General features: G+C 37.9%; 1 protein-coding gene across 2 annotated transcripts in view; it reads right to left on the bottom strand.

The window, feature by feature from the left end:
• inpp5f (inositol polyphosphate-5-phosphatase F) overlaps positions 1-25,591 on the bottom strand; it is a 61,597-nt gene that overhangs the window by 23,581 nt on the left and 12,425 nt on the right. Inside the window, exons 2-4 of one of the 2 annotated variants that reach the window (XM_066693801.1) lie at positions 18,333-18,413; positions 4,343-4,479; positions 3,601-3,636 (exon numbers count right to left, since the gene is read on the bottom strand). In XM_066693801.1, coding sequence (XP_066549898.1) covers positions 3,601-3,636; positions 4,343-4,479; positions 18,333-18,413 — 254 coding nt within the window. The remainder of the gene's footprint in view (positions 1-3,600; positions 3,637-4,342; positions 4,480-18,332; positions 18,414-25,591) is intronic. The other variant, XM_066693802.1, reaches the window with a different exon arrangement.

Below are 25,591 nucleotides of genomic sequence, written 5' to 3'. Positions count from 1 at the left end.
TGAGATTTTGAATAAGATCCCACACTACTCTGCTATGGAGTTTTCAGGAATGCCACTAAGGCAGTTCAGGTTACTGAAGAGAGCCAGTTTCTGGTAATTTAGGATACAACTTTCAACTATACACACGTTCAAAAGTTAACCTTTGCACTTTGAAAGAGCACATACCTGAAAAGAAAGACAACAGAGCTCATAAAACCGGGTTATGTTTACTGTAATTTCTAAATGGGTTTCATTAAAGAGCAGACTTGTCAAATCTGCAGCAGGAAGGAAAATGCCAAGTTTAATTGACCCAAGAGTCTAATGGGTTTATAAAAGAACAGGCAAATGTCAGCAGGAAACAGACACCCAAGCATTAGGAGAACATACTGCAAGAGATTTAAAAGTCTATTAAATTTCAAGGAAGTTAAGGCACTAATTTATCATGTTACAGTAGCTGTGTACCCTGGATCCTTTAGAAACGGGTCATATTCCCCTGGGGGACTTTGGTCATTTTAATGTTTCTGATGGTTTTTAACCACAGGCAACTCACATTTTTAAAAACCTTTCCAAGGTGTCTGTTAGCTTCTCAAATTCCTCATTACAAAAGTTTATTTCAGAAGTTTGGACAACCCCAATAGATTTATATCGAAGAGGGTAAGTGGGATATATTTTGGCATACACTCGCTTGAATAAGGGAACAATAACCTTGAGTCCGAGGCCATTGCAGTCCCCCCCCACTAGCTGGAATGAGCTCTGGACATGCTACCCAGGAAGGCAGTTGGGGTGGAGGAGGGAGGCAGAGCAATGGATGCTGGGAAGTTACGTTTGTTGCCCAGATACTTATGCTTGGGTAGGCAGAATTCAAGCACAGGATTGGGGTTGTCCTCCTCCTATATTCTAGTTTAAACCTCCATTCCTAATCACCAGTTTGTGATCATAAAAAAAAAGACACATGCATCATCTGTTTAACTGTCACTTTAAATAGTTAATCCAGGAAGTCTACACATTCAAATTTTGCACATTCACCTTTTTCATTGCACATGCTTTATTGCTGTAATTTATTTGAGAACAAAAGCAAAAAAGTGCTCTGAGCAGCATAACGTTATTAGAAATATTAATGTTATTATGTAAACCACATTTTGTCAGCAAAATGCAGAATTGTCCCACTGGAAAAGCTGATATGAACATATTTTGATGGTACCAGATTAAAGTGGTTTAATTTCTTTGAGGAGCCAAAGAAATTACTTTATGACAGGCAGGCAGCTTCACTAAGCATTGTACTTAGCCGTGTCCACATGTGATTTTTGCAAGACACAAACTTCTTGTGCATTTAATGAAATGCGTTCTTGCCTATAATATTTGTTTTTGCCATAAAACGATTCGAACCATATGCAGGGAATCTGAAGTGTTTAATCACTCCACAAACGGGTACAAAATGCCATTACTATTGTATTCGGTCACTTCCTTTCATTAAGGACTCGCAGGAAAGAAATGTATGCATCATTGGTAACCAAGGGGACAACTCAAAATGTTGATGCTCACACTGTGTGGGAACTCACGCTCGTCGGAGTACTAAGTGTAGCCGTCAGTAGATCCAGTAATGATGAAACATAGAAACAAAATGGACTGGTTGGTACTGGCAGGTGCATGAAAAGCTATGTCTTGATCTGCAGGGATCTAATGTTGGGTAGTGAGGAAAATGATGCAGCACATTGATGCAGGAAATTGCATTTGATCATATAATAGAAGTTAAATAAATAAAATAAACTGAACTGACTGTGTGAATGACAAATGAGGTTTAAAATATGTGCTTGACAATTAAACTGTTATTTCCATCTATCACTACAACTATAGCTCAGTTTTATTTCCAGGAAACATTAGTAACACTGCTGTACAGAGTACTTTGGTCATTCCCATCCGCTCGCCTCGTTTCTGGGCTGGTACAAGCTGGTGCATGTTAGGATGGGATGATGTCATGACTCAGTCCATTGTTTCTTTTTTTTAAATCCACAGTACTGTCCCAATTGTAAACAAGATTAATGCAACCTGAATGTCAAGATCTATTTCTGGGTGTGTTATTTCCTTAATTAACTTTAATCCCAGTACAATTTAAACATACAAAAGATCAAGGAGAAAATACAATAGGAAACTCTGAATTGTTCTTTTGGTTTCTGGTTCAAAAGGCCATTGAGAGAAGTCTGTACTGGGAACACACTATGTAAATCTTACTTGTATGTTAGATTGCCCCTATAAATTGGCACTGTAAAGAGTGATGGTATAAAGAGGGAAAACTACTATTCTGGCAAGGTAGAAAAACAGGAGGAACTGACCTGACAGTGTGAGGAAATTATGACCTTATAAGAAGTAAACAAATAGAGTTAAAAGGAAATTTCCAGTAACATCCTCAAGTCCTGAGTGATCGGTTTCAGAGAAGGACACATCACCTTTTGTTTTTAAACCAGTAAATGCATCTTCAGACCTACACAAGTATTTTGTTCTTCTTTTTTACTACTTTTAGTTTGAAAAAATAAATAACCCTGACTCACAACTTTACTATTTTCAGACGTTCACAGAAACAAGGTCCAGATTTACTCTGTCCAGTTCACTAACAAAGAGGAATGAGCATTTCCACAGCTATTAATAACACTTTACAGAGAATTAGATTGCCGACCCACACACACACTCTGTAATGATTTCCCTCGACTTTAATATCAGCAGTTCACTAATTATTTATGGTTTTCTTCTGGTGTCTGCAATACTTTCATTTCAAGCATTGCATTAATCTGGCAGAAGTATATCCAAACAAAAAAACATGATGGTAAGGTATGAATTCAATTTGCAACTGCTCTTCTGTCTTTACAGAAAGATTTTCCATGTTATGGTTTCATGAGGATCTAAAGTTGATGAGGCTGCTTAACATGACTTTTGAAAAGTGGTGCCTCGTTAGTGGAGGTGAAATGTGAAGAGAGAGAGAGGAATGCAGTCTGTATTTGACAGAGATTAAAGAGCATCTTAGGGTGGCACATTACTTCATTTCAATTACAATTAATTAGGGGAATTGTGAAAAAGGTAAATTGATACAGAAATCACACTATTTAACTATTTATGAAGCCAGTTTTAATAGCAATTTTTAACAAAACAGTTTTGTGCATTTAAGAGAGGAGATTTATTTTATTTTATTAATTAGCTTTTGGGATTCATATGTAGGATTTATTTCTGTTTGTCTGTTTGCTTGTTTCTTTCATAATTGAAAAAGCACAAAATGAATAAAAATCTCTACTAAATGCATATGAAAGGATACAAAAAGTTTTAGTACTCTGCAGTTAAAAATACATGAAAATGTTTCATCATTCCATCAAAAACCAATAATCATTTATGTTATTTTTCACCCAGGTGTTCAGAAAACTCTGATTAAATGATTAATTGGATTATTAATTCACTATAAGGCACTCAAATCAAGACAGTTGTAAGAAAGGATTAAAAAGAAAATAATTCATAATTTGGCCTCAAAGGCAGAATTGCAAGAATAATTCACACTTAATATCACTGGTTAAGGCCACAACTGAGTCTGAAATGAGTTGATTTGGGTGTTGCTGAGGCATCCATGCAAACAATATTTACCAATTCAGTGTCCTGTTTCTCCTCCACAGCCCCACGCTGAAATTTACAAGAAAATTAGAGCGTGTTATAGACTCTGTTACCAAGGGACCCAAACCCTTAGTTTTAAAAGGCAAATGTATGTAAAAGTCTCATGTGTTTTTCTGTTTTTCTGTTCTCAGTTGGTCTCCTTCATTTTCAGTTTTTCAGCATCTGTACCCCAGCTTGAATTCAATAAATATTTAAATCCTCAAACATAACACTTGTTTCATCATTTATTACTCTCAGCAATTCAATATTTGAAAAAAGGAAGGCCTGAAATCAGTGCCATGAAAGAGAAATTTCTTCACCAGCAGTGAATTGGATGTGGCACAAAAACAATGGCAAAGGGCAGCAGCTACACAAGAAGGAAAATAATATGACCCATAAAAATGTGAAGTGTACGCACAGTTCCACCTGCTTGCACAAGACACAGGGAATTACAAGCAAATCAAATTGGGAATTTAGCAAATGCCAACCAGAAACCGAAGAACACCCATTGAAGGGTGGCAGGGAAAAGGTTTAGAATTAGGACCAGCTGCTAGAGGCGACACACAACATAATGCAACTTGAATACAATGTTTCATTTGTGTACTCGGTCAGTGATTTGATGTAGAGAAAAAGCTTTAATATCAGCACTTTTTTAAGCATTCACACAACCTTTTCAGTCAAAATAATGACCCCATGGGTTATACAAATCATTCTCTCGCCCAGACAGAGACAGTACCTCAAGCTCCAGATCTTGCGGTTCGTCATCGGAGAGGGGGATCATGGCAATCTTGGTGATTTTGTACACTTCATGGTCACCAGGGAGTTTGCCAACCAGAGCCTTCTGACGGATTAGGATCAAGCCCAGAGGGAGGTCTGTCAGGAGGAGGAGGAACAGACTGGGGTTGAGTCACGGGGACCAGAGAACATGAGGCAGCATTTATCACACTATTATTAATCGTGTTGCAATCGGAGGCGGACAGGGCTGGGATGAGCGGGGAGATAAATTCCCAAAGGGAAGACTTCCGAGACAGCAATGTCTAAACCTCCAACAACAATTATGCCCTAGTCCCACGTTCTGAAATACATCTGTAATAAATAAAACAAAATAAGGATAATATTTAATTTCTAAGAGCATTATATTTTCTCAGATATTTCAATGACAGAGAAAAACATAAAAGCAGGCAAATATATTTTTTTATTTCCATCTGGCATTGCACCTACATGATATAAGCCACTCATCTGTTGCACAGAAAATATAAAAACAAAAATACAATTTCCTGTACAGCTCCCTCACTATATTACAGCTTTAACAATGTACCTATATCTGTATCCTTCCTATCTTTGTTTAGTCTAAAATAATGTGATATTCAACCGTATATGTGGAAGAAAAAAGAAAGTCATGCCAAAGAGTCATGAATTTTTAGACTGTCCTACTTCTGGCCCAAACAAACAAACATCTCCAACTGTGGTAAGCACTCTGCTAATCAAATGATGCTTTAAATGGGGAAAAAAAACACTACCTGGCCCAAAACCAGAGGGAAAAAATGCACAAAGATGCAGAAATTTAGCAGAGGTGAAAGAATCCATGCCCTTAAGTAAAGCAGATAAACACTTTTCTTTCTAAAATATTGCTGTGAATTAATGGATCATGGAGAGAGACTCTATCAATGTTTCTGGCTTAAACATTACTCAAAAAATAAGTACAAAAAAATACATGTTTCAGAAACACAATGAGAATGTGAAATTTAAGGATGATAAGTGTAAAATATCTTCTGATGTACAACACGGACTTTCCCCATGACAACTTTTCTGTACACCTGTAGTGGCCTGCTTGGCACTCGGAGTACATACAGTAAGAGTATATATATACACTCACCTAAAGGATTATTAGGAACACCTGTTCAATTTCTCATTAATGCAATTATCTAACCAACCAATCACATGGCAGTTGCTTCAATGCATTTAGGGGTGTGGTCCTGGTCAAGACAATCTCCTGAACTCCAAACTGAATGTCTGAATGGGAAAGAAAGGTGATTTAAGCAATTTTGAGCGTGGCATGGTTGTTGGTGCCAGATGGGCCGGTCTGAGTATTTCACAATCTGCTCAGTTACTGGGATTTTCACGCACAACCATTTCTAGGGTTTACAAAGAATGGTGTGAAAAGGGAAAAACATCCAGTATGCGGCAGTCCTGTGGGCGAAAATGCCTTGTTGATGCTAGAGGTCAGAGGAGAATGGGCCGACTGATTCAAGCTGATAGAAGAGCAACTTTGACTGAAATAACCACTCGTTACAACCGAGGTATGCAGCAAAGCATTTGTGAACCCACAACACGTACAACCTTGAGGCGGATGGGCTACAACAGCAGAAGACCCCACCGGGTACCACTCATCTCCACTACAAATAGGAAAAAGAGGCTACAATTTGCACAAGCTCACCAAAATTGGACAGTTGAAGACTGGAAAACTGTTGCCTGGTCTGATGAGTCTCGATTTCTGTTGAGACATTCAGATGGTAGAGTCAGAATTTGGTGTAAACAGAATGAGAACATGGATCCATCATGCCTTGTTACCACTGTGCAGGCTGGTGGTGGTGGTGTAATGGTGTGGGGGATGTTTTCTTGGCACACTTTAGGCCCCTGAGTGCCAATTGGGCATCGTTTAAATGCCACGGCCTACCTGAGCATTGTTTCTGACCATGTCCATCCCTTTATGACCACCATGTACCCATCCTCTGATGGCTACTTCCAGCAGGATAATGCACCATGTCACAAAGGTCGAATCATTTCAAATTGGTTTCTTGAACATGACAATGAGTTCACTGTACTAAACTGGCCCCCACAGTCACCAGATCTCAACCCAATAGAGCATCTTTGGGATGTGGTGGAACGGGAGCTTCGTGCCCTGGATGTGCATCCCACAAATCTCCATCAACTGCAAGATGCTATCCTATCAATATGGGCCAACATTTCTAAAGAATGCTTTCAGCACCTTGTTGAATCAATGCCACGTAGAATTAAGGCAGTTTTGAAGGCGAAAGGGGGTCAAACACAGTATTAGTATGGTGTTCCTAATAATCCTTTAGGTGAGTGTATATACACACACACACACACACACACACACACACACACAGTGAGGGGAAAAAAGTATTTGATCCCCTGATTTTGTAAGTTTGCCCACTGACAAAGAAATGATCAGTCTATAATTTTAATGGTAGGTGTATTTTAACAGTGAGAGACAGAATAACAACAAAAAAATCCAGAAAAACGCATTTCAAAAAAGTTATACATTGATTTGCATGTTAAAGAGGGAAATAAGTATTTGACCCCTTCGACTTAGTACTTGGTGGCAAAACCCTTGTTGGCAATCACAGAGGTCAGACGTTTCTTGTAGTTGGCCACCAGGTTTGCACACATCTCACGAGGGATTTTGTCCCACTCCTCTTTGCAGATCCTCTCCAAGTCATTAAGGTTTCGAGGCTGACGTTTGGCAACTCGAACCTTCAGCTCCCTCCACAGATTTTCTATGGGATTAAGGTCTGGAGACTGGCTAGGCCACTCCAGGACCTTAATGTGCTTCTTCTTGAGCCACTCCTTTGTTGCCTTGGCTGTGTGTTTTGGGTCATTGTCATGCTGGAATACCCATCCACGAACCATTTTCAATGCCCTGGCTGAGGGAAGGAGGTTCTCACCCAAGATTTGACGGTACATGGCCCTGTCCATCGTCCCTTTGATGCGGTGCAGTTGTCCTGTCCCCTTAGCAGAAAAACACCCCCAAAGCATAATGTTTCCACCTCCATGTTTGACGGTGGGGATGGTGTTCTTGGGGTCATTCCTCCTCCTCCAAACACGGCGAGTTGAGTTGATGCCAAAGAGCTTGATTTTGGTCTCATCTGACCACAACACTTCCACCCAGTTCTCCTCTGAATCATTCAGATGTTCATTGGCAAACTTCAGACGGGCCTGTACATGTGCTTTCTTGAGCAGGGGGACCTTGCGGGCGCTGCAGGATTTCAGTCCTTCACGGCATAGTGTGTTACCAATTGTTTTCTTGGTGACTATGGTCCCAGCTGCCTTGAGATAATTAACAAGATCCTCCCATGTAGTTCTGGGCTGATTCCTCACCGTTCTCATGATCATTGAAACTCCACGAAGTGAGATCTTGCATGGAGCCCCAGACCAAGGGAGACGGACAGTTCTTTTGTGTTTCTTCCATTTGCCAATAATCGCACCAACTGTTGTCACCTTCTCACCAAACTGCTTGGCGATGGTCTTGTAGCCCATTCCAGCCTTGTGTAGGTCTACAATCTTGTCCCTGGCATCCTTGGACAGCTCTTTGGTCTTGGCCATGGTGGAGAGTTTGGAATCTGATTGATTGATTGCTTCTGTGGACAGGTGTCTTTTATACAGGTAACGAGCTGAGATTAGGAGCAGTCCCTTTAAGAGAGTGCTCCTAATCTCAGCTCGTTATCTGTATAAAAGACACCTGGGAGCCAGAAATCTTGCTGATTGATAGGGGATCAAATACTTACTTCCCTCATTAACATGCAAATCAATTTATAACTTTTTTGAAATGCGTTTTTCTGGATTTTGTTGTTGTTATTCTGTCTCTCACTGTTAAAATACACCTACCATTAAAATTATAGACTGATCATTTCTTTGTCAGTGGGCAAAAGTACAAAATCAGCAGGGGATCAAATACTTTTTTCCCTCACTGTATATACACAAAATTATGATACATAGAGAAATATAGATACAGATTCAGTTATTACTTTGATTTAATTATACTACAGTTCAATGTGGCCAGAAAGTTTCCATTTCAAACTGATGTGCCACTTAAAGGCAATATGCATTCTTTTCTAGATCATTGATACATGCTGTAACTGCATCCTTGCAAGTCTGTGGTAATCAATACAATCTCTCTTATTAATGGACTGGACTTTTGTGGAGGGTAAAAGGTAAATATTAAGGACACAGCTGACAAAAGAACACAATATCCTGATGCTTAAAAAAAAAAAAAAACTAAGACTAAAGAGACAGAGTATCACAACTGTACCACATCAACTGACTTCACAAAAGGAAGGATTAGCAAATATAGGACAGTTATTTGCCAGCCATATGACCATTGCCCATTTATAATCTGATACACATTACATTTGATCCTACATTGATTGTATTTATATTTCCTAGCATCAGGTGAAATGTCGGTGGTGTTATTTTACAAAATTAACTAGGCTAATAAGCGAAGATGAATGTTTTCCAAATTCTGAACATTCGGTTCCTGAATGAATCAATGATTGTCTGGGATTAGTCACATTTAAATGAAATTAAAGAGGCAGACTAATCTAGATGGATTAACAACCAGCAGCCGGGATGAAAGGAAAAGGACCCATAAACCAAGTATCAGGTGGTATCCGGTGGCTCTGTAAACAATCCAGCAAACTAGGCCATGTACGGGGGGATTTCTAATGCTGGAAAGATGTATAATATGCTAAACTGCTAAACAATTCAGAAATATTTACTGTTATACAGTGTAACTGATATACAGCATGAGAATATTTATCTTCCTCAAAATTGCAATGACCCCTTCCCCTCCCACATCAGTAAGGACTGTAAACAGTGTATTTTTTCCTGTATTGATTTACTGTTACTTAAATCTCTCCTCCAGTGATACAACTCCCAGGGGACCAAAGCAACAACACATTTATCATTTCTAATGCAATAAGAAAGGCAAACAAAATGCTAAGGTATATTGTCAAAAGTGTAGAATTGAGAACAAGGGCAGTAATGTTCAGACTGTACAATGCGCTAATTAGACCTCATCTGGATACTGTGTACAGTTCTGGGCTCCACACTTCAAGAAAGATATCGCTGCTCTAGAGGCAGTTCAGAGGAGAGCAACCAGACTTATTCCAGGTCTGAAGGGAAAGTCCTACTGAGAGACTGAGGAACTGAACCTTTTCACCCTGGAACAGAGGAGACTACGTGGGGACTTGATCCAAGTCTTCAAAATCATGAAGGGCATCGACCACATCAAACCAGAGGAGCTTTTCCAGATCAGCAGGGACACACGCACCCGGGGACACAAATGGAAATCGTGCTACAGTGCATTCAAAACGGAAAACAGGAGACACTTCTTCACACAGAGAGGCGTCAGAATCTGGAACAAACTCCCCAGCGAAGTTGTAGATGCTGAAAATTTGGGAACATTTAAAAATAGACTGGATAGGATCCTTGGATCACTTAGTTATTAATTGTCACCAAACGAGCACGATGGGTGGAATGGCCTCCTCTCGTTTGTAAACTTTCTTATGTTCTAATGTTCTTAATGTGGCTTCATTGAGTGCAATGAGAAGGACACAAATGCACTGTCTATATTACTATAAATAGTTAAAAATATATCTTATATGAAGTATTACCTATACTGTATCAGAGAAATGCTGTGCTTAGTACTAAATCAAAAAGCTAAGCTTAAAATACTTAAAATTCTTCCTTCAATTCTATAGGATTAAACATGGTTAAATAAGTGTTCTAAATGTCACAGATTATGTCCTTTATAGAGTCCTCTCTAAGGTCTATGCTTTCATTTCCGTCATACTAGTTTGTTACAGAGCTATAGATCGCTGTAAAATTCATACGAGACATTCATTCAAGAGATCCTTGGTCAATAATAAAACTGGAACATCAGACTGAGATTTAGGCTCCAGTATCCCCCTAAGAGTACAAGAGTACATTCAGTCTCATTCAAAGGATCACAGCATTTGGCTGTTGATTTTGAACACAAATTGCTCCAAAACTGTAGTGAAATCACTATTCCGTGGCAATACCCATGTACTGTTAACAGGCATTTGCAGTTCTGGGGAACTGCAGCCATTGTAGAGGCAGTAATACAACAATTTAATAGCTGTGAAAATCACCCTAATGCACCCTTGGTTAGGGAGCACAATAGAACATTTAAGGAACAACAAGCTAGATTTTTAAACCTGTTGTTCAGGAAGATGTAGGCCAACACAGGCCTTTGATATCTTGTAGCTTTCATGAGCATGCCAAGCCAAACAAAACAAAACTATAAAATATTTCTTGCACCTTGACCTCACAGATTACATTCCCACTATCAGCAGAGGAAGAGTAACAGGTACCAGGCCCTACATTATACCCATATCCTCAGAATAGAATAGAATAGAACAGGTGAACAAACTAGATATCTCAGTTTCCATGTAAACACAGTCAGCATAGACACAGGTATTGGCTCTCACTGCAAGAAAGCACATCCCTCACTTCCCTGACATCTCATTATCCACAGCGTGCAAAACACAAGACTTATTTTCTTGCCATTGATCATTCCTCACCGAGAGAGAGAGAAGCTGGCGCTGGCTTCAGCTGTCCGACTCCAGCAGCAGCAGTAGGCTGGGAGAGGGATCTCTCTAAAGGATGTAGATCCACATTAATGCATTTATGAAAAGTGATCATGGAGCTGCAGGTCTTAACCTTGATATCATAAATTAAAAATAAATGAAAATGACAGCCAGGGTGGGCCTACAGACCTATTAAACTCATGTTGAAAAGGTTCCTTTTGTTCTCTCAATACGTTTGGCAATAGAAAATATTCCTTTTGGTAGCAAAACGTTACAATCCCAATCCCAAATCTAATCTCTATTATTATTATTATTATTATTATTATTATTATTATTATTATTATTATTATTATTATATAATAATAATAATAATAATAATAATAATAATAACAACAACAATAACAACAACATTTTCTTTTTTTTGTTATTTTTCTTGTGGATCAATTACAATAGTAATAAGTTAGGAGGAACCGGTAGCATTCAGGTCTGACTATCGGCCAGGTATTGTAGACAGATCAAGAAAACGGAGCAGCACCCAACCAAAGTCAAGAGGGGTGGGGGTATATCATTTCTAACTTTTTAAATTTGAGCCCATTCTAATTATAGATGAACAGATGGTCAGATGCCAACTCACAGTATGTATGATTTTATTCAGTTCCTGATATTGAAGCTTTGAAAAATAGGTCATCCAGAATAAGCTGACTGGTTGGACTGAGTAGCCGAGATACAGATACAGGACATTCATGCATTAAAACCAATGTTACAAAAAACACAGTAAAAGTAGAATATATGGACTAAAATTAAGATCTTTTTTTACATCAGCATAAAAAATAACATGCAGTAGATTTACCACAGGCGAACATTCAAGGTCACATGTTTTCATGATGTCTTTTTTATTTTTATCATCCCCAGGGGACATACACTGTACACTGTGTTCACTTCCTGAGCTGCACCATTTGAACAAAATTATCATAGATTAAGACACTAGGCCAGTAGAAGTTCCCATATATGATAATCAACAAAATAGGTTAATAAAAAATTGTTTTCACATGAAAAATAAACTGAAAATAATTAACCACCTTATTTTTTATAACATGCAAAATTAAATCAACATCTATGTTTAGTATAATCTATTCTCTCTCATCCTTGCTTGGAACTTTTAGTTTATTGAAAATGTATAAGCTTCTTGTAATTTACCCTACTATATGAAAATTGTTAGTTTAGCACAGTGGTGGGGAAACCTGGACCTGGAGGGCCAATTTCTTCCACATTTTGTTCCTCTGCAACTCTGAAGTACTTACTTGAATCAATTTAGCATTGTTCCCCTGTTGTGAGCAGGTGGGGAAGTAAAGAGACCTACACAAACCACAGCACTGCTTTCCCCAAAACCAGGACTCACTTGGGTAATGTATTACATTAGGAAAATAAAAATGATTAATTGACAGAGCAGTATTTGAATTCGAACACGACAGTCGAAACAAAAACAAAAACTCGGAAATCTCTCTCCTGAGCCAACCTGTACAACTCTGCCTTTAGTTTTCATTTTCTCATTATGCTAATACTGTCATCAGTCAAAGGCAGCCTTTACGAAGGAACGCAGGTCTGTGAAATAGACTTGTTCATGCAAGTAGTCGATGAGTCAGTGAAGTCCCTCTAAGTGGACCCACAGGACCCAATTACGGCAAAACTATTTCAAAGGAAGTCCAGGATGCGTCTTTGCACATCACTGAAATCCCTAGATGTCGGGAGAAGAAGAGAAACAAATTTTAAATATCTCCCGATTCTTTTTTTCTATCAACTCTATTTGACAATACTGTTGTACGCTGTATATAACCCGTGGGGAAGCAAACTATTCTTTAGGCGAGGAAGCATTATTTAATCACTCTAAAAGTTCAGATGACTGCATTTGTTTTTATTCTGCAAAACAGATCTAATTTTGTATCCCCTTACAAAAAACATAATAATCTTGACTTCCAATCTCCCTGAGAGAGCAGGCAGCAGTCAGTTGATCAGCAATGATGAGCTTCCACCAAAATATAAGCTTTCATACTGCAACTCCATCAACTTTATTAATGATGTCAGAATCAGGAGAAACCCAGGCTACAGCGAGCTCTCCTCATCTACATTCAATGGACATTATTTGTGAGTGACATTGGACTACATGGCTGATCTCATTCTTCAGATATGTCAGTTTATCATCTCCCACTGTCACTCTGAACGAGACAGGGGGTTAAGTTTATAGGCCCATCCGCTACACCATCTGTTTATTGATCATATTTTAATCGAGACGTACAACAAAAACCATTGGCATAGGTGTGGTTATGTTCCTATAGTTGTTACTGTCAAAGTGAATATTTTCAGTTTTTCTGTACATTTCTGCCACATCATATTTGTATTGTTTAAGTGTGCAATTCTGGTTGAACAAATAAACTGTATTCTTCCAAACTAAAAACTAAGATGCATTATGGGCTGGACAAGACTGAATTCGATATTGGGGAAATTCAAACAGCTATTATGACATTTGTTAATTTTGTGACTTATTTGTACAAATTTCATTCCGATTCATGGTTATTGTTGCCATAACAACCTGGCTGCATTTTTGCCTTTGATGTAGAGATTGAGAATTTAATTTGCAATCAAGCAAATGGATTATATTTTCAAATTTTGAATGGGCAGTCTCTTCAATCTGTACTGACCAAATTAATAAGAAGGTGAAATTCTTAAATTTATCATGAAACTTTTAACTGCCATTGATAGGTTATTTAAAACCAATATAAAAATGTGTGATTCATTATTTCCCCCTCATTTCTATGAAAGTGTTTATTCCATTTATTTTTGTTTCTTTGCATGAGTCTGCCCAATTTAAGTGGGACAAAAATAGATCTCAGAATGCACACAAATATCCTAGACCTAGGCAAAAACATCCTTTTCAATAAGAAAATTGAAAGATTATATTTTTGCATGTATAATTACTTCTGTGAAAAGAAGTCTACTCATAATTAAGTAAAGTGACTCACAGAGAGGGACACTTTTTAAGGTTTGCTAATTGACATTATTCTGATCCTCCCACTATGGAAAGTGTAGTTAGATGTGTGTTAAATAATTCAGGCAATGTGAATGACAGTATAGAATATACCTTTCTTCTGGAGCAAATTCATTTTAGCGAGTATGGCTCCAAGAAATGTAACACAGGAATCAGTCTGAATGTGTGCCCATATATAATGAGCATGAGGTATGATGAAATTATAACTGCATATCCCCTTTAGAAATGCATCAAAGCTACTTGCAAAGCATATAGCACACATACAGCACACTCAAATATAAACCACACAAGGTATTCCAACACTTAGTCAGCATATTTCTGTGTACCATCTCCTGCTTGAGTCACATCTGACAGCATAACAGCTTCACCTTCCAACCAGTATAACATTTGTTATGACCATTTTCAAAAGCAACTGACAAACTGAGAAGTATAAGTGAGAAATAGTGTTTATGTTAATAGCACTGATTTCTTAAGAGGGTTTGTTTAAATCACTGCCTACACAGACACAAACTTTCCCTGGATGAATGCAAGGTTGGAATTAAGGATACTATCTGTACTGAAACTGATGGATATAAAAAAAGATTGTATCTCACAAAACATAATAATAATAATACATTAAAATGAGTAAATGCCACAATGAAAGCCTCCAAGAACAATATTAATGCAAATAAATGTTTTTGGATAGCCTGTATGAAGACTTAGTACTTTAGGTATGAATGAAAGTTATCTGAAATGGTAAGCAAATCAAACCACAACAGTTGAAACTGAGTTAAGTCTGATAATTACTGCAGTTTTAGTTTTCCTCTTTGTTTTCAAGAATCAATAATAGCCTCAAACCCAAACCCTCAAAATCACATTACATTATATATGTTAAAGGAGTAAACAAGTCTTTTATGGCATTGGAATAGTTCAAGAACAACTAAAATGGGGTTGTAAATTCTGCTTTGGGTCTGTAGGAAAATTATACCTTATGATATATATATGATAATTATGCCTATGAGCAAATTATCAAAATATATAATGACACCCATCAGAAGCACAAAATGAAAAAAAACAGCAAAAGAACTAAAGCATTTACATTGTCATGGCAGGCTGGCTTTCACATTAATCAGGAAAGGAATACTACAATAGTCCCTTACAACATTCGCATCTCTGATGATTCACAGTAGCAAAGCCAACCTATACAAACAAGTCTCATTTGACCACAAAGGATCCTGTAACACAAGGTAAAAGATTTGTTTTGGTTGTGAATTGTTTGCACAATGTAATCATCAATACTTTACAGTATATAGCCTAGATACACACAGCCTTGAGATAGCTTTAGCTTTGCAATATACTGTGCAAAAGCCCATGCATAATCGATTTATCTTTTCCATTTTTTTTATTGCAGTCAGCCTTTGGGATTTCCTGCCAGCAAGACGCATCGGCTCCACGGCACTAACAAATAAAAATGCAAATTCAATGAAGGCATTCAACACAGAGGAAATTGCCTAAACACCATCGAGTTCAAATCAGGCATTTATCTTTCCGTGACAAGTTATTAGACCACTAAATTACTTAGTCCTAAACATCACACGTTTATTTCCAGACTTGTGCACCAGTTCAGTGAATGCAGTACCGATTGTTTTTTCGTTTCTTTGAATAAAAGTTTGTGGCTTCAGACTTGCTTCATATACCAATTGTGCTTCCCCATTTCCTGCACCCAAGATAAACATAATTTTTTTTTAGTTTCAGTGTGATTTCTGCAGTACCAAATGAGGAAGGGTGTCAGTCTCGCATCAATGACATCAACACTGTAGCCACACACTGACCTCGAAGAACTGTAGACAAGCAAACGCATCCTTAAAAGCCATTTCTCCTTTTCTATTGGTGCTATACGCATCAATGAAATGAAAGGGGGCCAACGGTGAAAACTATCATGGACTGCCATAGTGAATGGACATTTTAGTTCACCTTTTTGTGGTTTAAGATTCATGCTGCGAGCACAAGTTCAAAATTGTATAGCGTGTAATAGCAGATAAGCTCAGAACAATGATAGTGACATGTGAATATCAGAGTTAAGTAATGATTTTAAGGATATTTTTGAAAAAGTTAATGACAATATTTTTTCATGCATTTGCCTCTCAGCTGGAGCCCTATGACTGACATAAAATCAGACAAGCTGAAAATTGTGTATTCTATCTGATCTATCTAGATCAGAATCATCCTCTTATAACATGAAGCCATTAATACTTTTTCTAGTTCTTTAACCAATGTTTAAACTATTGATTGATTTTGACAGTAAGGACAGGGTTGTAATTTTCACCAAAATACTACTGTTTGAAGGGCCCCTATGTGTGTAATTTAGGGCCTTTCAGTTGCGATTGCAGGGGGCTGACAGCTCCTCACACTGGAATTTTCACAAACTCTCATAAAACTCACGCGTCTCAAACACCGACATAACACCATAAATAAAACTCATGTGGACATGGTCAGGCTAAACGGGATATCTTAATCTCATCACTAATCATAGCTAGAACAAGAGTAGACTCAACATTTAAAACTAGCAAACTGTTGACAGCTTTACTCACTGTCCACTCTGCTCAATTTGTTTCCACCGAGTTTCCTCTTTCGTTATTTGTGCTCATGTCAGTTCTAATATTCTCAAAGACAGAAAGTGCAATGTACGTCTTTGTCACAGAAATTACATTTTGGCAAAAGGTTAAGTGTAATGAATGCCAAGCATGGATCCTTGTCTGGCTCAAGCTTGGCAGCTACTTAATCTTGTTTCCCAAAATGATCCGCACTCCTCCCTGCCCCCAGCAAAATCAGGTTAAAAACAAAATCTCTATATAAATTTCCTTTAATGTTCCCAATTGTACAGCTAAACGTGTTTATTGTAGGCCCCTGTACTATCTGTATTTTCTGAGGCTGCCAGATTGTCAACAATAGTCTTGCACCACAGCTGGATAAACTGCCTTTCATCTGGTCAAATAATTTCCAATCATCAAGAAGAGATTGAAATCCGGTTCCGGTTATCTAATTTCCTACCTGCTCTATACACCACCGTTATTATTTACGCTTACAATATAATTTGCTATGATCTTTAACTATTCCAGCAAAAATACCTTGTCGGCTTACTGCCATTTATAAGGCTGGTGACAAAACTATGACAAAAATTCTTCAACCCATCTTAATGAGGACAGACTATGAATGAAATGTCAAACCAAGTTGGTATGAATGACATTACTCTGGATTTATTCTTCCACAGTAATATTGTCTATATACTGAAATAAGACAATGTCAGAGAAAGAGCGGTACACAAACCCTAGAGCTTCAGCAAGTCCATAGTTAAATAGCAATACCAGTTGTTAAGCTGAAAGCCCCTCAAGGAAGTTCTGTGTCTCAGTGTGACTGTATGTCATAACTGATACATATTCCCAATTGTTTACTGCTCAGCTGTCTTACAGTGTTTTTTTGTGAGCATTCTTCTCTTTATGCAAATCATTATTAGAGAAACACACTACATTAAATCAAATGTGCTGCATAGAACTAAAATAACACAGACCGTAACTCCGCAAACACCCTACTCTTCAAAAACCAAAAGACCATAACCTGAACAGAGGTAATACGTGTTGGAGAAGTGTCAAGGACATTGTCAGCAAAATTACAAAAGTGCTTCAGGCAATGTGCTACGAGAGAGCAATGGCTGAATTTTTAATAATTCACCTTGGCAATGATAATTATTCAATTACAATACAATTATTCAATTTTAAGATTATCGTGGAAAACAGAGTAGAGCCAATGACTGCATGCACTCTGCAATATGTAAATTCACGGATCAAAAGAAGCAATTAGCTTAATTTCTTGTAGTGGCACTGTAGCGCTTCCTCCCTAGAAATGTCATCGTGACTCCTGCTGAAGTGCACATCATAAATCTGGATTTTAAAATCAAATAATTTAATTACAATAAAAATAATTAATTTTAACAAGGCCCATTTCACATGATTTCAGAGCAGCTTACTTTGCACTGAAGTTATACCCATAAAATAAGAACCTTACCTACATTTTTATTCATTTCCAAACACTAGGCTGTAATACTATTAAAATAAATACATATACAAAGTGCACAGGTTAGGAATGGACAACTGTTAATTTTGTTGATTCTACAGATTTGTAAAATCAGATGTTAAATCTTACATCTTTTCCTCATAGGTTACAATTTCATTGATGTCTTTTATGGCAAAACTACATAAAAATAGTAAAGATATTAAAATCATCATAACAATAATTTTAATGATTCAGTTTCTTTCATGTAAGCCTTGGGTGAGAAATAATTAGGCGAGTCTTACCTGTATGAAGCTGAATCTTTCCAATGACTCCCTCCACCAGACCAAGGCAAATTGGGTTCCAGGCCAGCAGAAGGTCTGTAGCTAAAGCACAAATAAGAGGGACATTCAGTTGAATTCAGACATCTCCCAGAAGAACCTGCACAAAAATTCAGTTTTTGCTTTTTATCATTTAGAGGACAGACAACAACTACAGTGAGGGAAAAAAGTATTTGATCCCCTATCAATCAGCAAGAGTTCTGGCTCCCAGATGTCTTTTATACAGGTAACGAGCTGAGATTAGGAGCACTCTCTTAAAGGGAGAGCTCCTAATCTCGTTACCTGTATAAAAGACACCTGTCCACAGAAGCAATCAATCAATCAGATTCCAAACTCTCCACCATGGCCAAGACCAAAGAGCTGTCCAAGGATGTCAGGGACAAGATTGTAGACCTACACACGGCTGGAATGGGCTACAAGACCATCGCCAAGCAGCTTGGTGAGAAGGTGACAACAGTTGGTGCGATTATTCGCAAATGGAAGAAACACAAAATAACTGTCAGTCTCCCTCGGTCTGGGGCTCCATGCAATATCTCACCTCGTGGAGTTTCAATGATCATGAGAACGGTGAGAAATCAGCCCAGAACTACACGGGAGGATCTTGTTAATGATCTCAAGGCAGCTGGGACCATAGTCACCAAGAAAACAATTGGTAACACACTATGCCGTGAAGGACTGAAATCCTGCAGCGCCCGCAAGGTCCCCCTGCTCAAGAAAGCACATGTACAGGCCCGTCTGAAGTTTGCCAATGAACATCTGAATGATTCAGAGGAGAACTGGGTGAAAGTGTTGTGGTCAGATGAGACCAAAATCAAGCTCTTTGGCATCAACTCAACTCGCCGTGTTTGGAGGAGGAGGAATGACCCCAAGAACACCATCCCCACCGTCAAACATGGAGGTGGAAACATTATGCTTTGGGGGTGTTTTTCTGCTAAGGGGACAGGACAACTGCACCGCATCAAAGGGACGATGGACGGGGCCATGTACCGTCAAATCTTGGGTGAGAACCTCCTTCCCTCAGCCACGGCATTGAAAATGGGTCGTGGATAGGTATTCCAGCATGACAATGACCCAAAACACACAGCCAAGGCATCAAAGGAGTGGCTCAACAAGAAGCACATTAAGGTCCTGGAGTGGCCTAGCCAGTCTCCAGACCTTAATCCCATAGAAAATCTGTGGAGGGAGCTGAAGGTTTGAGTTGCCAAACGTCAGCCTCGAAACCTTAATGACTTGGAGAGGATCTGCAAAGAGGAGTGGCACAAAATCCCTCCTGAGATGTGTGCAAACCTGGTGGCCAACTACAAGAAACGTCTGACCTCTGTGATTGCCAACAAGGGTTGTGCCACCAAGTACTAAGTCGAAGGGGTCAAATACTTATTTCCCTCATTAACATGCAAATCAATGTATAACTTTTTTGAAATGCGTTTTTCTGTTTTTTTTTGTTGTTATTCTGTCTCTCACTGTTAAAATACACCTACCATTAAAATTATAGACCGATCATTTCTTTGTCAGTGGGCAAACGTACAAAATCAGTTAGGGGATCAAATACTTTTTTCCCCTCACTGTATATACAGGCCCCCAAAGACAGTAAACTGTGCCTCTGAAAGCAAGAGATTTTTGGTTCATATTTATTCAGGCAGTTGCTACAGAAATATGGCACCAATTTTGCTGCTACACTAAGTTGTGAAATAAAATATTACTGGGATCCTCTAGACAGAAAGGAAAAAAAAAAAGGCTTTACGAGACTTTGGGATCATTAATCTACTTGAAACCGAATAAGCAGGATGAGCCGAGTAGCCTTGTCTCACTTTTTTAATTGATAGCATTGCTCACCATTTTATACAGCAGTGGTATGAAATAAAGTTTGACAAGGAAAATGATGTTAATCAGCAGAGTGTCAAAAGAATACCAGTCCTTATGATAAAAAACAATGGCAAAAGGGCACAATAAATGTTGCTAAAGGACTGGTTTTGTAAAAGACCTCAGAGAAACTGACAGCTACAGTCTTGCATTATTGCACTCGCATTTACTGAACCTCTGCTTACAGCGGTCCCTGAGGAGCATCAATTGTGCTGACAAGTTGTATCACTGAGGATTCACTGAGAAAACAAATGCATATAAAGAAGGTGTCTTTTTACTGGGCACTGACTCAGTATAGGGAATTGAGTGTCCAATTTATTGCTGTTACTGTTAACTAGGCCCAGAAGCAATGTATAGGAATGTGCACATCACTACTTCAACAGCACTGTGACACCTTGAAGAGACACTTAGAGAAATGAAGGATCACAGCACCTTTAGGAGAACATCACAAGAAGACAACATTAGCCCATTAAATAAAACTACTAAAAAATGTAATGCATCCTCTTAAAAATTCTGATTCTCTGAATTAAAACTTAAATATCAATCACAGTCAATGGTTCTCTTTTTCTCATCATGCCTGGTGGATGAAGGCACATTATAGGATGAAATAGAAAGATCCTGGCCCTGATTGGTCACCACGGTTATAACCTATGACCTAGACAACTCAATGTAAAGTACATCACCACAGAACCTGGGGCCACAGAGTGACTGTGCAGAGACTGTAGACTGACAGAAGCAGACGCTAAGAAGAGGTTATAAAAAATTCATTACTGAATTACTACTGAGCAAAACAGATGCACAGAAGAGAAAAGATAAATAAATGTGCTGCTAGAGCAACCTCTGGAAGGAAGCTCGGGAGAGAAAATGCAGAGAGACGGAGAGCTCTGGGCTGTCTGCAAGTAGAGCAGAGCTCAAGTCACTCTGGTTATTGATTGGTTGCCCTTCCTCAGGGCTCCAAGGACATCCTCTCATTACAGCAAGATGAACTGTCCCTCTCTCACAATTGTAATAGGAGCTACATTGTGTGCTGCTCTTCAAGTTATAGGCACCACACCAGGGAATGAGGAAGAGGCCAGGGATTAGGAGGTAATGAGAAACTAGATGAGAATGCTGGTCAGGACACAAGCAACAAATATCCTTTACCTAGACCTGCATCTCGATTGAGCCTGTGGTCCCTCCAGATATTGTGATATTGTAATTTTCATCGAGTCCCCAGGTTTTTATTAGATATTCTTTTTCTTTTTATGCTTCACATTTTAAATGCACATCTGTCAACTGTGTGAGTTTCAGACATGGAACAAAGTCATTTAACCTTCATACTGCCACTCCAGTTACTCAAACTAAAACCATGTTAATGAATAGTTGTTTTAGTAAAACATCTTCAGCGGCGAAATGCTATTGTGAAAGTCCTTCAAAAGACCATTGCTAAATAAAAAAATATCTGCTTCTATTTAAGCTTTACTAAGACAGATAAAATGAGCATTGTTTTATAAATATGTCATATAGCCTATATATTCCAGTAAACCAATTAACAAAAAATGATTTAAACATTTAATTATTGACAAAGTACTCAAAGCAATGGCGCCTAGCATAATGATAGCTCTTCATTGTCTGAATTTATTTTCCAAGTTCATTAAGTGCACAATACAGCTATGAAAAATGTCAAGCTGTCATGTCATAATGCACAAATACATCTTGGACAATTTCCTCCTGTTCTCAGAAGCCAAACACTAAGGATTGCTGAGTAATGGTCTGCTCTGTCAGTCTACTATATCTTAAACATGCTGACCCACTGGACTACCAATGTCACTTTGGTCCAACCCCATGGGCCTCCAGCCAAGATCAGTAGCCTGGCTCCCAATATTACAGCTTGCTTTACACTTACACTATGTTTGGTGTAGAGTTTGGGTGCCTATTGTTTTGATGGGCGTTAACAGATTTTAAAACATTCAGGTGGGAAGGGGATGTAATCAGTTGAAGAAAAAAGAAGACATCCTAAGTAATGTAATTTAAAAAGACAGAATACATCTAGACCCAATGGTAAAACATATTAATTTTCCTTAAGCAGTAAACAAGCTGTACCAGAATTATCCTCATTACTGCTGACTCACACATGGTATAGTCACAGCAGATTATTCAACATTAAAATATATATATTTATTTCACATAGGATTTAAAGATGCCAATGGAAGACAAGACGAAGACAAAAAGAGACTAACATGCATCAAACTAATGCTGCTTCTACAAGACAACAACTGACTGTTATGCAACTCCAAATCTCTGTATTTGGCCACCACATAAACAATATCTAAATGGCAGGCTGCTTTGTAATCACTTTCTGTCAGGCCTCACATTAAATCTTGATGCGAGTTTCAGAACAGTGAAGCGGCCAAGGAAGAAGAATGAATACCAATCAAATCGGAGTCCCCCCCAAACATTGGCAGAGGTACAGATCGCCTGTGTAATCACAGACAGGAAATATAAAAAGAGCATTCTCTGCACAAAGTTCAAATGATATTGTGAAAAAAAGCACATTTATCATTACACCAAAGTCTGAAAATGTAAAGTTACGACAAAACCCTTTAAGACACTGCACCGATAAGGCGTGTTATATTAGACTGGTGGGAAAATAAGAGCTGAACCACTGATGCTGAAAAGAATGCTGTATTACTGGTTTGCAATGGCAGTTGTAAAGTTATGTAAATAGAAACTACCTGAAAAATATTGTTGTATGTAGGCAATATGGTACAATGATACAAACTTTAATTCCAGTATTCCAGTCACAGGGTCAAATGAATTCAAATTCATATAGTATTGACCCATAGAGATTAAGGTGAGTTATATTATTTTCAAAATATACAGGATTTCAAAAGGATATATTGCTTTAATTATATTTTTATATATGCACAGATACTTTTGAATTCATAGCAAAATTATATTTACTGAAAAGTGGTGCAAAACATTATTTTTCAGTAATGTAATTAATGTAGCAAGAAACCTCCGAGATCCATGGCAAGCAGCTTTGACATTAAACATTAACATTAACATTAAAGGAAGAAGTGATCAGATACATTTACTAGAGCAAACCTGATGCCCAGGGAATGAGCTACTTTCATCATTACTACATTTATATCAGGGACTTTGGAGGTGGACCGAATTAGGCCCAGCTGGGGAGCTTCAATAACTATTCATACATCAGTGGAGTTCATTCATTTGCATTAAAGTTTTTAACTACAAAATGAATTACCTCATTAGACCTACATGTTCAGGCTTACTTTTATATTTTATAACTGTACAAATAGATTTAGCCCAAATTGTTTACATTTCACAACAGACTGACTATCTCTGTATAAAGAAGACTCATTTGCCATTTTAAACCAATGACGTGGTACAGTCTTTCTGATATTATTGTTGTAACCAAAATATTATACATAATCTGTCCTATCGTTCAAAGTACAAACTCTTTGATTATAATTATCTTGTGAGCCCTACATTTTGCCATCAGATAAATAGTTTTTCTTCCAAGTATTTTGCTCCAGGTTATATCACAGCTAAACAATCAGATGACTTCCTTTCACCCATCTTCACATACTGGACTGGTTAAATGTGTGGGCCGTGAACAGAGACACAAGTTAACAATTCGATACAGAACAGCTCCATTATAAAGCACCTTCAGTAATTAGGATACGACAGCACTACCATGTACTGGTCTGCCGGAGACAATGCATACCTTATGAAAACAATTAAAATTTAAAATTAAAATAAAAACACACAAGGTGTTAGAAATCAATTTATCATTAATTAATGATTATATCTGCTTGCCAATAAAACAAATGAACTTTTTTCTGTGCCATATATATCTAAATGTTTGACATTGTGTTTAATAAAATATATAATCAGCGAGAGAATGTGATTAAAGGCTTTTAAAAATCAATAAAAGCCTAGGCACACACAGTCTTCTAATAAACAGTGGAAGACATCTGTGATTAAATAATGAAACGGCTGCGCAACCCAACCCGGTTCAGGCCGACTGCGTCCTCATTTGATTAAACGGAGTGCAAATAATGTTAATTCACATTTAAACTGACAGCTCCGATACTCTTACGGGTGCTCTTGAGTTACAACTGCAGATTGTGGAATTGTTCTGCTGTCAGTGTGACAGAAAGGTGTCAAACGCGATGGAAAGAAACGTCCTCCGATCTCGGCACTGTTGTTTCGTCAGACTGTGGTTCCCAAAAATGGCAGCAGTTTGAATATGGCAGGTTGTCCTCATGGGTGGGCAATTATGGCTGAGAAAGTGCTGACACCATGCCGATTTAATCTGTAATAAGTACAGCATCGATTTCTTTTTCAACAGGGTTTCAAAGTAAAGGCAGTACAATCAGATGTTAATGCTTTCCGTAAAATAATTTGATATACTTCACATGTGATACATAAATGTTCTGACAGTGTGGCTGGTCAATGCATAGTGCCTGGTCAAACAATACATATTTTAGAATTCATTGGGATGAAAATACAGCTTCTTGTATGTTTTTCCTCTGTATCTACAACTTCCTGCAGGGTTTCCTGAAGTGTTTTTTTGCAAAGATGAGGTAAATGAGTTAATGTTAAAAGATGCAGTATTAAAAGCAATCATAAAGTAACAAATCCAATCTCGTGAAATAAAGAAAAAGCCCTATGCACAGGAATAATACATATTCAATCTATTTATATTAAAAATTATCTTGAGGGCTCAAGCTTTTTTTAAATGGTATACAAGTCAATCCGTTACAAAACACCTAGGAATTAGCAACTACAAATTACACAATTACTCTCTTTCTAAAAACATTTTTAAGATTTTTGCATTCTATGAAGTTATTTCACTATAAATAAATTAAGGATATAAAAAATATGAAATTAACACCCATCAGCCCTCTAGCAAAAAATAAATAAATAATGGTTAAGAAGTTTCCATTTAATAGAAATGTCACTGCAAAACTCTTTCCAATTTCAAAGATACAGAGGTGTGGTGCATTAAACTTCCTTCCTCTGATTATATTTACAAACTTGCTCTCGGCATCAGAGCACCATACTCTGATTCAATTAACGGTCATAAAAACATTTCACTACACGCAGGAGTGAGCATTGTCTAGGAGGCTGAAACACAAAGTTTATTAGCAAGCCCATATCCCCTAATGTGCTCCTCTGCGGTAGCAGAATGTAAACAGCGGTTATTAATTCACTGGGCACAGAGATGGTGGGCTTTAATTCTGACCAAACTAAAACACAAATTAAACCAAACAGCCTTGTGCAAAGACCCGAGTGTGGATTCTTCCTTAAACAAAGAAATTCTCACATTGTAAGAATGCACAGATACTGACAAG

The sequence above is a fragment of the Amia ocellicauda genome, chromosome 20 (assembly GCF_036373705.1).
Source record: "Amia ocellicauda isolate fAmiCal2 chromosome 20, fAmiCal2.hap1, whole genome shotgun sequence".
Classification (NCBI taxonomy): Eukaryota; Metazoa; Chordata; class Actinopteri; order Amiiformes; family Amiidae; genus Amia; species Amia ocellicauda.
This window is presented reverse-complemented; position numbering and strand designations above follow the sequence as displayed.